The sequence below is a fragment of the Megascapheus bottae genome, chromosome 25, assembly GCF_031878675.1.
Source record: "Megascapheus bottae isolate mThoBot1 chromosome 25, mThoBot2.hap1, whole genome shotgun sequence".
Lineage (NCBI taxonomy): Eukaryota > Metazoa > Chordata > Mammalia > Rodentia > Geomyidae > Megascapheus > Megascapheus bottae.
The window spans coordinates 2,608,270-2,620,637 of NC_143533.1; the positions used below are offsets into that span (position 1 = coordinate 2,608,270).

The following is a 12,368-nucleotide window of genomic DNA, read 5'->3' on the forward strand; positions in this document are numbered from 1 at the left end:
CTCCATCTCCATAAAAAGCCAGGCTGGAGGCATGGTTCAGGTGGTTGAATTCCAGTTGAGCAAGCAAGCTGAACCCAAGCCTTGGTACTGGCAAATAAGATTTCTCTGACATAGAGGGATTAAGTAGAGAGCTGCTTGGGCAGAAAGCGGCCTTGGATGGGGATTGCAAGGATGGTGAAGAAGGCATTCATTTGTGAGTCAATTGTTCCTGTTTTCCCAATATCTCATTTCTGGCACTCAGATTGTCTCCAGGGTCTTTTTTTTGTCGGTTGTGAGGCTTGAACTCTGGGCCTGGATGCTATCCCTGAGCTCTTCAGCTCAAGGCTAGGGCTCAACCACTTGAGCCACAATGCCACTTCAGTTTTCTAGTAGAGATAAGAGTCTCATGGACTTTTGTGCCTGGACTGGTTTTGAACCACAATCCTCAGATCTCAGCCTCCTGAGTAGCTGGGCTTACAGGTGTGAGCTACCAGCACCCGACTTTCCAGGATCTTTTTTAGAACAAACAGGTGGAGAGCCTCTCACTGCCCTAGATGAATATCCTGTCTATTTCAGAGAGACACAGAGAAGCTGGTGATAAATCCCACATCTGCTAGGCAAGTGCTCTACCTTCAAACGCCATATCCAGCACCTCTTTTGGGGAAGTTATTAGATCTGGGTACCAGAGAAAAGGATATAGACATTTCCTGATCATTTCTATAAAGTAGCATCAAATTCCCAGTGGGGCCTCAAGGATGTGGCCACCATCTTTATTTACCATCCCAGGATTCAGAGTGAGCAGGAGCTGGCCCTGAGAGGCTGGCTGGGCCAGCTGCTTTCTCTTGCCTGGTAATTTCCTGGCAACAAAGAGTTCTCAAATGGCCAGAGCCTCTGACGCAGACTTGGAATTTGACACTGCTAGGGAGCACAGAAGGTGCTGGTGATTCCCAAGAGGAAGTCACTCCTTCCTAGAATTAGAGCAGGAGCTTCCTTCTCAATGCACCATGGGAACACGTGCAACCTGCTCTCCACCAGCATGCAGACACAGTGGCTCACACCTGTCATCCTGGCTTACTTAGATCTGAGGATCATGGGTTCAAAGGAAGCCTGGACTGGAAAGTCTGTAAAACTCTCATTTCCAATGAACTGCTCTGAAGCAGGAAGTGGGGATGTAGCTCAGGTACTGGGGAGCTAGATTTGAGCATAAAAGTTGATGGACAAAGCCAGGAAGCCAGTGTCTTACGACATTGAGATTTAAGGATTGTGATTCGAAGCTAGCCCAGGCAGAAAAGTGCCTCTGAGACTCTTAGCTCCAGTTAGTGACTTAAAAACCAAAGAGGTGCTATAACTCAAGTGGTGTATCACTAACCTTGAGCACAAAGTGGCTCCAGGACAGTGCCCAGGCCCTGAGTTCAAGCCCCCAGATCAGCACAAAACCAAATAAAACATGGAACCCTTCTGTGCACATAGCCAGTCCACTAGTCTCAATCCTCTGCTGTCAGGTGAAATCATGTGGTTGGGTGGTAGCCCATCAAAAATGGCCAAAAGAGAAACTTACTATTCCTGTTCCATGCCCACAGAAACATTCTGCACATCATCTACATTCTCTTTCCCTATTGGCTGGAGAAGATTGGAGTTCCTAGAAGGGTCCAAAATGGAAGAAATATGGTTTTGAGGGATGGTAATAAATGAATGTCGGGGGGAGGTCCTGGGGCTTATACTCAGTGTCTAGGTGCTGTCCCTGAGTTTTTAAAAGAAGAAGGCTCTAACCTTCTGACTTGCTCTACCACTTGAGCCACAGCTCTACTTCTGGCTTTTTTGGTAGAGATATGAGTCTCAAGGATTTCTTTCTTGAGCTGGCTTTGAACCTTGATCCTCAGATCTCAGCCTCCTGCGTAGCGAGCATTACTCGTGTGAGCCACCAGTGCCTGGCTTTATAGTGACCATCTTGTATCGGGGTCCTGCTCTGAAATGATTTCTGTGCTGATAGCATTTTTTACTTTCTACAGACAACATCTGACAATGGGTTCCACTGTTAGTGTCCTTTTGTAAATGAGGAAACTGAGGCTGATTTGTTAGCAGGTGAGACACAATGCATTCTGATCCCCAAATCCAGACACAAGTACCACACTGTGTCCTGCTGGCTGCCAATGAGAAAGGAATGAATGAGAGTTGGGTGAGGGCCTAGTGATTATAGATATAAAGCAGTATTGGGCTCCAGATAATTAAAGGAGAAAAGTGACAGGTTATTATAAGTACTGATGGAAAGAATCTCAAGAGTTCCACACAGTGTCGAATGGCAGGTGTGCAGCAGATGGTCGGTGGCTTTATTTTTATGTTTGTGAAGTCTCCAAAGTTATTTTTATAATTAATTTACTCTCTTGATATTATAGAGATGATCTACAGAGAGATTACAGTTACACAAATCAGGCAATGAGTATACTTCCCCCTCTCCCCACCCCTGCCCAGTCCTGGGGCTTGAACTTAGAGCCTGGGCACTGTCCCTGAGCCTCTTTTGCTCAAGGCTAGCACTCTACTACTTGAACCCTGGTGCCACTTCTGGCTTTTTCTGTGTATGTGGTACTGAGAATCAAACCCAGGGCTTCATGCATGCTAGGCAAGCACTGTACCACTAGGCCACATTCCCAGATACCACTCCCTTTTATCCTGTGTTTCTGTTCCATCACTCCCTCCCATCTCCACCCATCAGTGTTTGTTTTCTTGTTTTAGTCATTTGTAGGGCTTGAACTCATGGCCTGGGCACTGCCCCTGAGCTATTTTATTTTTCTCTAGGCTAGTGCTCTGACACTCAGAATCACAGTTCTACTCTCAGTTTTTGTTTCTTTGTTTCCTTTTTTTTGGAGTAGTTCATTGGAGATAAGAGTCTCCTGCCCATGCTGGCTTTGAACTGTGATCCTCAGATCTCAGCCTCCTGAGTAACTAGGATGACAGGCATGAGACCCCAGCACCCTGGCAATTGTATTTGTTTTTGAAGCAAGAAATCACACACACACACACACACACACACACACACACACACACACACACACACACACACACACACAGAGGCCTGGTCGAGAACAGGAAAGGGTTATTCTGGAAGTCTATTGTGCAAAGAATAAAGGCAAGGAGGAGGTGCAGAGATAGATGTCTGTCTTATCTTGCTGCCCATGGGGACATGGGAGGAAAGTACAAGACACAGAGTACGGGAGCCTGTACACAAGGGCAGGGAGGGCTCGAGGTTGGAGATAACCGACAGGAAGGCAGGTCTCAAGCTTTCTGATGTGGGGGAACATTAGATATGGCGATTGTCCAATCCCGCTGCAAATATAGCCACTTCTGCCTGCAGCCGAGACGTCTAATCTACACCAGCACGAGAAAGTTCTTTATCTTCTCTGTGTCTCAGCTTTTTCATGTGAAGGAGAGCTAACAAGTGCTCTACCCTGTCTCGTGGTGGGTGGGGAATGGCTGTGGAGTGCTTATTGAAATATTTGGTGGATGAATGAATAAGAAAAGCCATTCTACCTTCTATCCTTCATCTCCCTCTCTCTTTCTTCTATTCATGTGTCTACCCGGTCACTTATCCACCAATCAATATCTATCATCCATCCATGAATCCACACTCCAGCATCTAGAATCCATCCTTCTATTCATCTACCCATCCACCCATCTATCCACCTATCCATTCATCCCATCATCCACCCATCATCCATCCATCCACCATTCATCATCCATTCTCCTCTCCCTCGTCTGCAGGCCCTGGGAACCATCATGTGGGGAGCTGTAAATGTTGGGCCCTGAGGTCTAATAAAGAGATCTGGAATGCCATTCTCTGACTCCTAGAAAGCTGGGAGTTGCCCGAGAAAAATTAATTGCTCTTAGCATAACAGAGACCTGATATTTGGCCCTAAATATAAGTTAATCAGAATCAAAACTTGCATGGACCTTGGAGTCAGTTGAAGGCCTAACCAGACTGTGGTTGTTTGCTGTCTACCTCCGCTTCCTAAGATAAGGAAATCACCCATCCTGAGATTGTATCCCTTGTCTGTATCTGTAACTTCAAAGGAGATCGTTAACTTGCTCCCTACACACATTCCCTGGGTTGATAATCAATAAATAGCCTGTTAATGGGATTTTGGGGGGGGGCAGTTGTGGAGAAGCGATAAGGCCCCCTGGTGCCCTGAAAACCAGTTCCAGAGTCAGGTCTCCTTCTCTGCGCTTCTCCCGGCTGCAGTGGGACAAGGCACCTGCGGTGGTTCGAGACACACCAATCCTGCTTTTAACGTTTTATCAATTTGCTAGAGTGCTAGCCTTCAATGCAAAAACGAAGCAGGAGAGAGAGGCAAAAGAAATATCCTTTTTCACCCAACTTACATAAACTGTAACCCCTCTGTACATTATAATAACAATCAAAATAATTTAAAAAGGAGTGAGAGGCATTACATTTAAACCCTAGTGTACACGCACACACACACACACACACACACACACACACACACACACACACACACACGTTTCCACCAGAGGACAGAGGCACAATGTCTCTGCTACCTTGCTCCATGGGGGGGGGATCATCTGACATCCCCTCCCCCTGGGGGATTGAGGAACCAGGATTCCGGGCCCTCCCACACCTCCCTGTACAGCCCTGATGATGCAAACTAGCCTATGCCTTTTTCTGGTTGGCATCCAGCCCAGCAATCCTTGACCTCCCCCTCCTCCTCCCTTTCCCCCACCCCGTTGGAATTAAACCAGAAGTTTCCTCTTCTGGGCCCTCAAGGCCACCTCCCACACAGGCTTTACTGCTTCCTCCACACTTCCAGCCCTTTAAAAGAGCTGAGCCTGTAGCGGATCTGTCCCCAACCCCAGATAAGCTTAAGCGTGTGTGTGTGCTGGATAGCAGGTGCAACGGCTTGGTGCTGGCAGCTGTGGTGACGGTGAGCGAGGCCTTCTTGTCCTGATGCCCGGGGAGGTGAACCCGTTGCGTGTCTTCCCAGACAGCCTGGTAGGACTGGCATTGTGGATGTCTTCCAGGCTGAGGCTTGGGGCTTTCTGTCTGTGGGGTGTGTGTGTGGGGGGGGGGGGTCCCCTGATCTGTATCTCCTCTCTCCCGCAGGCACGGATGTGTGACACAGATCTGGGCAGTGGCAAGGTGAAGGAGCCTAGCATGAGTGGCAGGGGTCGAGTGTCCTGGTATGAGCGGTTTCTGCAGCCCTGCCTGGCGGAGCTTCTGGGCTCGGCCCTCTTCATCTTCATCGGGTGTCTGTCGGTGATTGAGAACGGGGTGGATACGGGGCGGCTGCAGCCGGCCTTGGCCCACGGACTGGCCTTGGGACTCATGATTGCCACGTTAGGGAATATCAGGTGAGACCAGCCTGTCGGAGCTGTTGACAGGGACCCCTGATCTCCCCCCAGGATTGGGGGAACAGTGCGGATAAAAGGGTAAGGTGGGGAGTTAGTTTCTGGGGTCACTTCTTGGCTTCAAAGCCTAGCGGCTCTATGGCTTTGGATAGATTTCTTTTCTGAGCTCCTAATCCCCCTACCTATAAGTTAAGAAATCATCATCATCATCATCATCATCATCATCATCATCATCATCATCATTATTGTGCTAGTTCTGGGACTTGAACTCAGGGCCTAGGTATTTTCTCTGAGCATTGCCAATGTTCTACCAGTCAAGCCACAGCCCCACTTCCAGCTTTTTCTGTGTATGGGGTACTGAGGAATCGAACCCAGGGCTTCGTGTATGTAGGCAAGCGGTCTACCCCTAAGTGACATTCCAAGCCCTTAATTTTCATTTTTAAGTTGTTATTAGAAAGAGTTACAGCTAGGTAAGTGAGATAATGCGTACATTTCTCTCTGTACAGTGTCACCTATCTTCTGACTCCCAGTTTTTCCCTTCCTACTTCCAGCTTTTTGGTGGTTCATTGGAGATAAGAGTCTCATGGACTTTTCTGTCTAGGCTGGCTTGGAACTGGGATCTCAGCTTATCTCAGTCTCCTGAGTAGCTAGGATAACAGGTGTGAACCACTGATACCCGGCTTGAATCTAAAGGTTATGTGTGGAATGAAGAAATGCCTTTTTCTTCCAGTGGGTCTGGGGTTGAATGGGACTTTGTCACTTCTTAGATGGGTGACCATAGCAAGTCAAGGAGCCTCTCTGGGCCTAATGACAATAGATGATATTCCATTGCTCTAAGGACACAGACAAGGCTGTGAGCTGTCTGCCTAACACATTATATCACTGAACTTTCTCTTGGGCCACTGGTTCTGAGCCTAACCACTCAGTTGGGGGTGCAGCCACATCTCTGACTCCCTGGAGAGTGCTCTGAGGAGTTTTATCATCAGGGACCTTCCTGTGGTCTAGACTTAGAGGCTATTCCTCCCTTCCCTGCCACCCCTGGCCTCTTGCCCTACCCCCCCTGGCAGCTCAGGAATAAATGGGAACAAGTTGACTGGTGCCAGCCTTGGGGACTGGCTGGGACCTGTCCTCTCAGGGGACAGCCCTCATGATCTCCTTTTTGCTGTTTGGACAGTGGAGGCCACTTCAACCCTGCGGTGTCTCTGGGCGCCATGCTGATTGGAGGTCTCAACGTGGTGATGCTTTTTCCCTATTGGATCTCACAGCTGTTGGGGGGGTTAATTGGGGCTGGCTTAGCCAAGGTGAGTAAACTTCATGGAGGCTGCCCTTTGTGACGTCTGGTGTGATGGGCTGGTGGAGGGGTGAGGGGGTGAGAGGCTGCATGGGGAAAGGCTGACTCTGTGCTTGTTTCTGCTAGTGAGCCTGTACTAGTGTGAAAGAACACTCCCTGGGCCTCAGTTTCCCTCCCCTCCCAAGATTAGCATATTTCACTCATGTCTGGACATAACCGTTCCCTGCACCGAGCATGGAGTAAAGCCAGAGTATGGCATTTCTCTTCCTGAATCCGTTTCTGGCTTTGGAATGCAACTAGATAGTTTTTCTTATTTCAGGGGGTAGGATCTCTGTTCAGGTTGGCTTTGAACTTACTATATAGCCAAAGCTTATGTAAAATGACCCTCTTGCCTTAGCCTCCTGAGTGCTGGAATTACAGGTGTATGCTACCAAGCCAGCTTGAATTTAGAGCGTTTTAGTATTGTTTTCCTCACTTGCTTCATTCATTCATTCATTCATTCATTCACTGAACTGGGTTATTCCTGAGAAACTTAATGACTGCCTCTTTTTATTCTTCAGTTTTCCCACCTTTAAATTGTGCTATGGAGAGTTGGTTCTTGATTTATATTTGAAATTTAAAATCAGTTAATAATTAATTAATAATATTTTTTTTGTGGTGCTAGAGGTGGAACCCAGGACCAATCCAGGACCTAATGCGTTCTAGACATTAGTCTTTGAACTGTGATCCTTAGCTCTCAGTCTCCTGAGCAGCTGAGATTACATATGTAAACCACTGGCACCTGACACTAAACTTTTATAGTTCTACACTTAACATAACTCCTTTCTTCACTCAGCTTTAGCCTCTCCCAGGTCCCACGGTGGCTTAGCACTGTGCTTTTCTGGTTAAGTGTGTTAGTTTCTAGAGGTTTCGGGCACAGTACTTTTATATGCTTTTCTTCAGAGAGTGTGGTTTATGTCACAGATACTTCATGCCTGGGTTTCTAGCACCTCTGCTGGGTTAGGCCCATTTTTCTAGAGGGATCCATTAGCTACCATAGAACCACCTAGTAAAACCCCAGAGCTGGGGCGGGAACACAGACATGTCCACCAATGGACGAGCAGGTCTGCATTTCTTGGTGTCCCTCTCTGCCCTGCTCCTGGCTGGGTGGCTGAACCTCTTCTTTCTGCAGGCGGTGAGTCCCGAGGAGAGATTCTGGAATGCGTCAGGTGCGGCCTTTGTGGCAGTGCAGGACCAGGAGCAGGTGGCAGGGGCACTGGGGGCAGAGATGATCATGACCACTTTGCTGGTACTGGTCGTGTGTATGGGCGCCATCAATGAGAAGACGCGGGGGCCCCTGGCCCCGTTCTCCATTGGTTTCTCTGTCGTCGTGGATATTCTGGCAGGGTGAGTGGGTGTCCTCATGTCAACTCTGGGTCAAGTCCACGCTTCGCAGGTCAGACCTGAGGGACTTAGGGACTCCCTTGTGAAAGCTCAAGCTGCGCAGGTGCAGAGAGGCAGGCTGGCTTTGGGCTGCTGTTGATTCTGTCTGGGTGACAATGTGGGTATGGGGCCATCTTTTCTCATTTCCTTTAGGCTTTGCAGTCTGGATTTTTATGTGAAGGTCTCCAAGTTTTGCAGAGAAGCTGAGACTTAATTTATTAGTCATTGTTGGTTGTGAAGCTTCAACCTGAGCCACAGCCCCATTTCTGGTTTTATTTTTTCTTCAGGTGGTTCATTGGAGGTAAGAGTTTCAGGGACTGTAGGGCCTCTGGGCTGGCTTTGAATCCTAATCCTCAAATCTCAGCCTCTTGAATAGCTGGGATGACAGGTGTGAGCCACTGGCACTTGGCAGATGAGACATTTTTTCAGGCTATTAGGGGCATCTTCTTGGTTTCCGGAACCAAGTGGAATCTTTCTCTGGGTCAGGTTCCTGTCACCTTGGGCAGATGTCGGGTGGACTGGAGGCTGTGAGTAGCCCTGTGGTGAAACTCTGCTGCCCCCTCATGGCAACTGGTTTAATTACACATCTTTGGTCAGCTTGGACACTGGGTCAGCTGGGGTTGGGAGGCAGTGGGGTCTACAGTTGAGCTACCAGAGAGGCAGTGGTGAATCAGCGATTCAGCAACCTCTGCTCATTTACTCTCCACAGCCAATACCCCAGGGTTGGCACTTTAACCCCCTGGGGAAGCACAGAGAGGCAAACACAAAGGTCTGGGGAGCTGGATCTTGCCTGGGCTGGGTTTGGCTTCCTGTTGTCACTGGCGGGTGTTCTTTGTCCATCACTCTTCTGGAGGCATGTGTGGGAATGTCAGGCTGTAGATTTCCCTGACTGGGAAGCTGAGAAGGGGGTTCTGGATGAGGATGGGGGCCAGGATGGGAGGTGGGGCCGGGCCTGACTGTGTGTCTGGGTGTTTTGCAGGGGGATGATCTCTGGAGCCTGCATGAACCCTGCTCGGGCCTTTGGACCTGCTGTGATGACTGGCCACTGGACATTCCATTGGATCTACTGGCTGGGCCCGCTCCTGGCTGGTCTGTTTGTAGGACTGCTTATTAGGTAGGAGTGGGTGAGACACACCCCTCTCCCCACCCCCCGTCCTGCCCCCCCCCCCCCCCCCCCCCCCCGACACATGACAGTTCCTGGAGAGCCAGATCTGAAGAAGGATGCCTCCCTCTACAGCCTTGAGTGGCAAGTGACAGAAATCCACATCCTAGGGGTTGTGGATCCTGTGGGCTCCAGGGAATTCTCAGACTAAGGCATCAGGCTTCCAGGCATTCTCTTAGGCTCTCCTTTATTCTAGGTGGGCTTTGTGCTAAGATGGGGGTCTCCAACAGAGGCCTAGATGTCCCCAGGCCCTTTTGTGCTTCTTTCCTAGCAGCTTCACATGTCCAGAGGAACAAAAGTTCCTAGCAGAATCATCATCCTGGTCTGGCTTAGGCTGGTGAATCTATGCAGGTGTTTGTCTGTCTGGTGGACAGACACTGGACTGGGTCCTTCTAGATCTGCCTGAGTTGCAGTGGGAAGCATCCTTCCAAATTGTCACGAGCTGTGTCTTTACAGGTTCTTCATTGGAGATTCAAAAACCCGCTTAATCCTGAAAGGGCGGTGAAGCTGAGCTGGCAGAGTCTCCACTTCCCCCGGGGACTCAGAAACACCCCATCTCATGCTGCCGATCAAGAGAGCTTCTTACACTTTCTGAGCAGAGCCCAGGAGAGCCACTGTCTGGGGTTGGCTTCTCAAGACAGATGGCCGACTCCTAAGTCCTGAGGATGATCTGGGTTTTCAGAATTCCTCCGGGTTCATCTGATACCCCCACAGGGAGCATGCACAGCCAGCACTGCCTGGAGAGAGGTGGAGATGGCAGAATACAAGGATGTTTCTTGAAAGACCAGGAGAGAAGGCCCAGAGGAAGAAGTGGCTGCTAATACACACCAGCTCATTTCCCACCCCCTTTCATTTCTATTTGCATGCTGGGGATCAAGCCAGGGTCTCCCCATGCAGGGCAGATGCTGTGCACTGAGCCAGGCACCCAGTCCTTCCAACTCTTTCTCTTCCTCATCTTGATTTCTGAGGTCCTCTGAGGCCTGCCTACTTCCTGGCTTCCCAAGCCTACCACCTTAGAAGTGCAATAAATAGTTTTATGTTTCCTCCTGTGTGTCATTTGGCTTTTGTTTGAGAGAAAAGAAAGAAAAGGCTCTGCTGGTGAGGAAGTAGACGTTGAGGGAGGATCCTGAGGTATTTTGAGTCCAGGGAATCCTAGGAGAGCCCCATTTCTTGGGCCCACTCTCAGTACATGGAGTGTGTTCCAACTTGGGTCTCCTCCTGTCCTCAGCCCAGGAGCTCAGGGTGGAGCTCTGAGCCCACTTGGAATCAATTCAGGCTCTACTCAGAGCCCTTTTGAAGGTTCAGTGCAGAATCCTGGGCCTGACTGAATTCCTGGCCTGGGGTAGGGATCCACTGGCTCATTTTGAACTTCACAGCAGGCACTATCTCTGTAAGGTGGGCACGCATGGCTCCTCCTGTAATCATAGCTACTTAGGAGGCTGCGAGCTGAGCAGGAAGGCTGTTGGGCTCATATCTCTAAGTAAGCTCTGTTTCCTTTCTTTTTCTTAATTTTTAATTTCTTTTGCTAGTTCTTAGGCTTGGAACTCGGGGCCTGGACACTGTCCCTGAGCTTCTTTTTGCTCTATGCTAGCACTCTAACCACTTGAGACACAGCACCACATGTGACTTTTTTGTAATTTATTGGAGACTTTCTTGCCTGGGCTAGCTTGGAACTGTGATCCTCAGATCGATTATGTGTGGGTCTGAACCACCGGTGCTTGGCTTCTGTCTCTGTTTTTATGCAGTTTTCTCAAGAACTGTGTGCACATCAGAACACTCATTTTTTAGGGGTACCCCAATGTATGATCTCATCCCCCTAATGGCAGCAACCAAGATCCTACTTCTAAATGAGACCACACCCTCAGGTTCTGGTGGGCGTGAATTATGGGTGACACTGGTCTCAGTGACTCTCAAACTGGAGCCACAGCTCCACTTTGGCTTTTTTTTTCTCTTTTGCTGTTTAATTGGAGATATGGATATCAGGGAACTTCCTGCCTGGGCTGGCTTTGAACTCCAATTCTCAGATCTCAGCCTCCTGAGTAGCTAGGATGACAGAGTGAGCCACCCGTGCCAACGCCATAGTGTTCTCGATAGGGAGGGAATGTGTGAGTCTTGACACGTGTGGCAGGCGCTGCAGTTCTCCTGTCTGCCCCATGGTGCCGCTGTTGGCAGTGGTTCTCAGACACTGTTCAGTCACCCGGGTCCCACCACAGAGGTGTTTTGGAGGTGGGCTCATTCCCTATCCTTAAGGCCCCTGCCGGCTTTCCTGGCAGGTGTGACTGGCATGTGGCCAAAGTTCTCTTCATATTAGTTACGAGGACTCGAACTCAGGGCTTGGTGTATGCTAGGCAAGCATTCTACTACTAGGCCACGCTCCCGGTCCCAAGGCGTAGCTTTTAGTTCCTTGCATTTTCTTTTCCCTTAACAGAAAGACGCCATCCTTCCAGTTCTGGCAGAAGCAAAGTGAGCATTTATTGTAGACATTGTTTCACACACGAGTTTATCAGAGGACAGGTAAGAGGACATGAATGCAATGATGGACAGCTGTCCTCTTAGATGTGATGCTGGAACGCGTGAAGGCCGAGGCTACTGCGGTCACGCGAGTCACTCTGACATGCCTTCCACTTGGGGGGCCTCCTCTCCCTCTTGGCCGAGTCTGGCTTGTTACTGGGCCTTACAAAGCACTCTCTTGGCTGCCGCTACCTGCCTTTGGCTCTCAGGGTGTCTGGGAAGTGAGCGGCTTGCCCTTGGTCTTTATTGAGCAGGCTCCTGAGTTTTCTCATCTCAGGGTCCCTGAAATATGAGGGGGGTTCACTTTTTATTAGCTACTAAGGTTTGCTTTCAGACCAGAAACTACGTCCTGCCTCCCATGCTGGACTGCCTCACAAACACCAATGCCTGACTCGTTCTTGACATTCAAGTTCACCTTCTCAACAAGAGGAAGGCTGTGACTTGTGGAGCAGTTCTAGTAAATGGTAAGGACAGGCTGGAACTCACTTCTTTTTGGCTTCTGGTCTAATGAGAACCTCACAGTGACAAGCTGTCCTGAGCTGGTTACATACAACCATGAAGTTTTCGTCTTTCAAAAGACTGAGGTCTTTCCAGGAAGAACTAATAAATCCCTTAGCAAGAGGTAGAGGTATGTGTGGGAATGGA

The 12,368-nt window shown here is 49.3% G+C and overlaps 1 protein-coding gene across 2 annotated transcripts; it reads left to right on the forward strand.

Annotated features, from left to right (window-relative positions):
• The first annotated feature begins 4,828 nt into the window (after positions 1-4,828).
• Aqp8 (aquaporin 8) lies at positions 4,829-10,255 on the forward strand. 2 transcript variants are annotated; one of them, XM_090357870.1, is made up of 6 exons: positions 4,829-4,913; positions 5,093-5,340; positions 6,512-6,638; positions 7,800-8,014; positions 9,030-9,164; positions 9,669-10,255. In XM_090357870.1, exons 2-6 carry the CDS (start codon positions 5,099-5,101, stop codon positions 9,715-9,717), a joined length of 768 nt encoding a protein of 255 aa, XP_090213996.1. In that variant the 5' UTR covers positions 4,829-4,913; positions 5,093-5,098; the 3' UTR covers positions 9,718-10,255. The 2 variants fall into 2 exon arrangements, with proteins under 2 accessions (XP_090213996.1, XP_090213995.1); XM_090357869.1 differs by having other exon boundaries at positions 4,901-4,981.
• The last annotated feature ends 2,113 nt before the right edge of the window (positions 10,256-12,368 follow it).

What these genes read in the sequence shown, in the direction of transcription:
- Aqp8 (XM_090357869.1), top strand. Translation starts at nt 4,937, where the DNA reads ATGCCCGGGGAGGTGAACCCGTTGCGTGTCTTCCCAGACAGCCTG. An exon ending in TTGGGGCTGGCTTAGCCAAG is followed by an intron (nt 6,639 to 7,799) that starts GTGAGTAAACTT and finishes TTCTTTCTGCAG; the next exon opens with GCGGTGAGTCCCGAGGAGAG. An exon ending in TTTGTAGGACTGCTTATTAG is followed by an intron (nt 9,165 to 9,668) that starts GTAGGAGTGGGT and finishes GTGTCTTTACAG; the next exon opens with GTTCTTCATTGGAGATTCAA.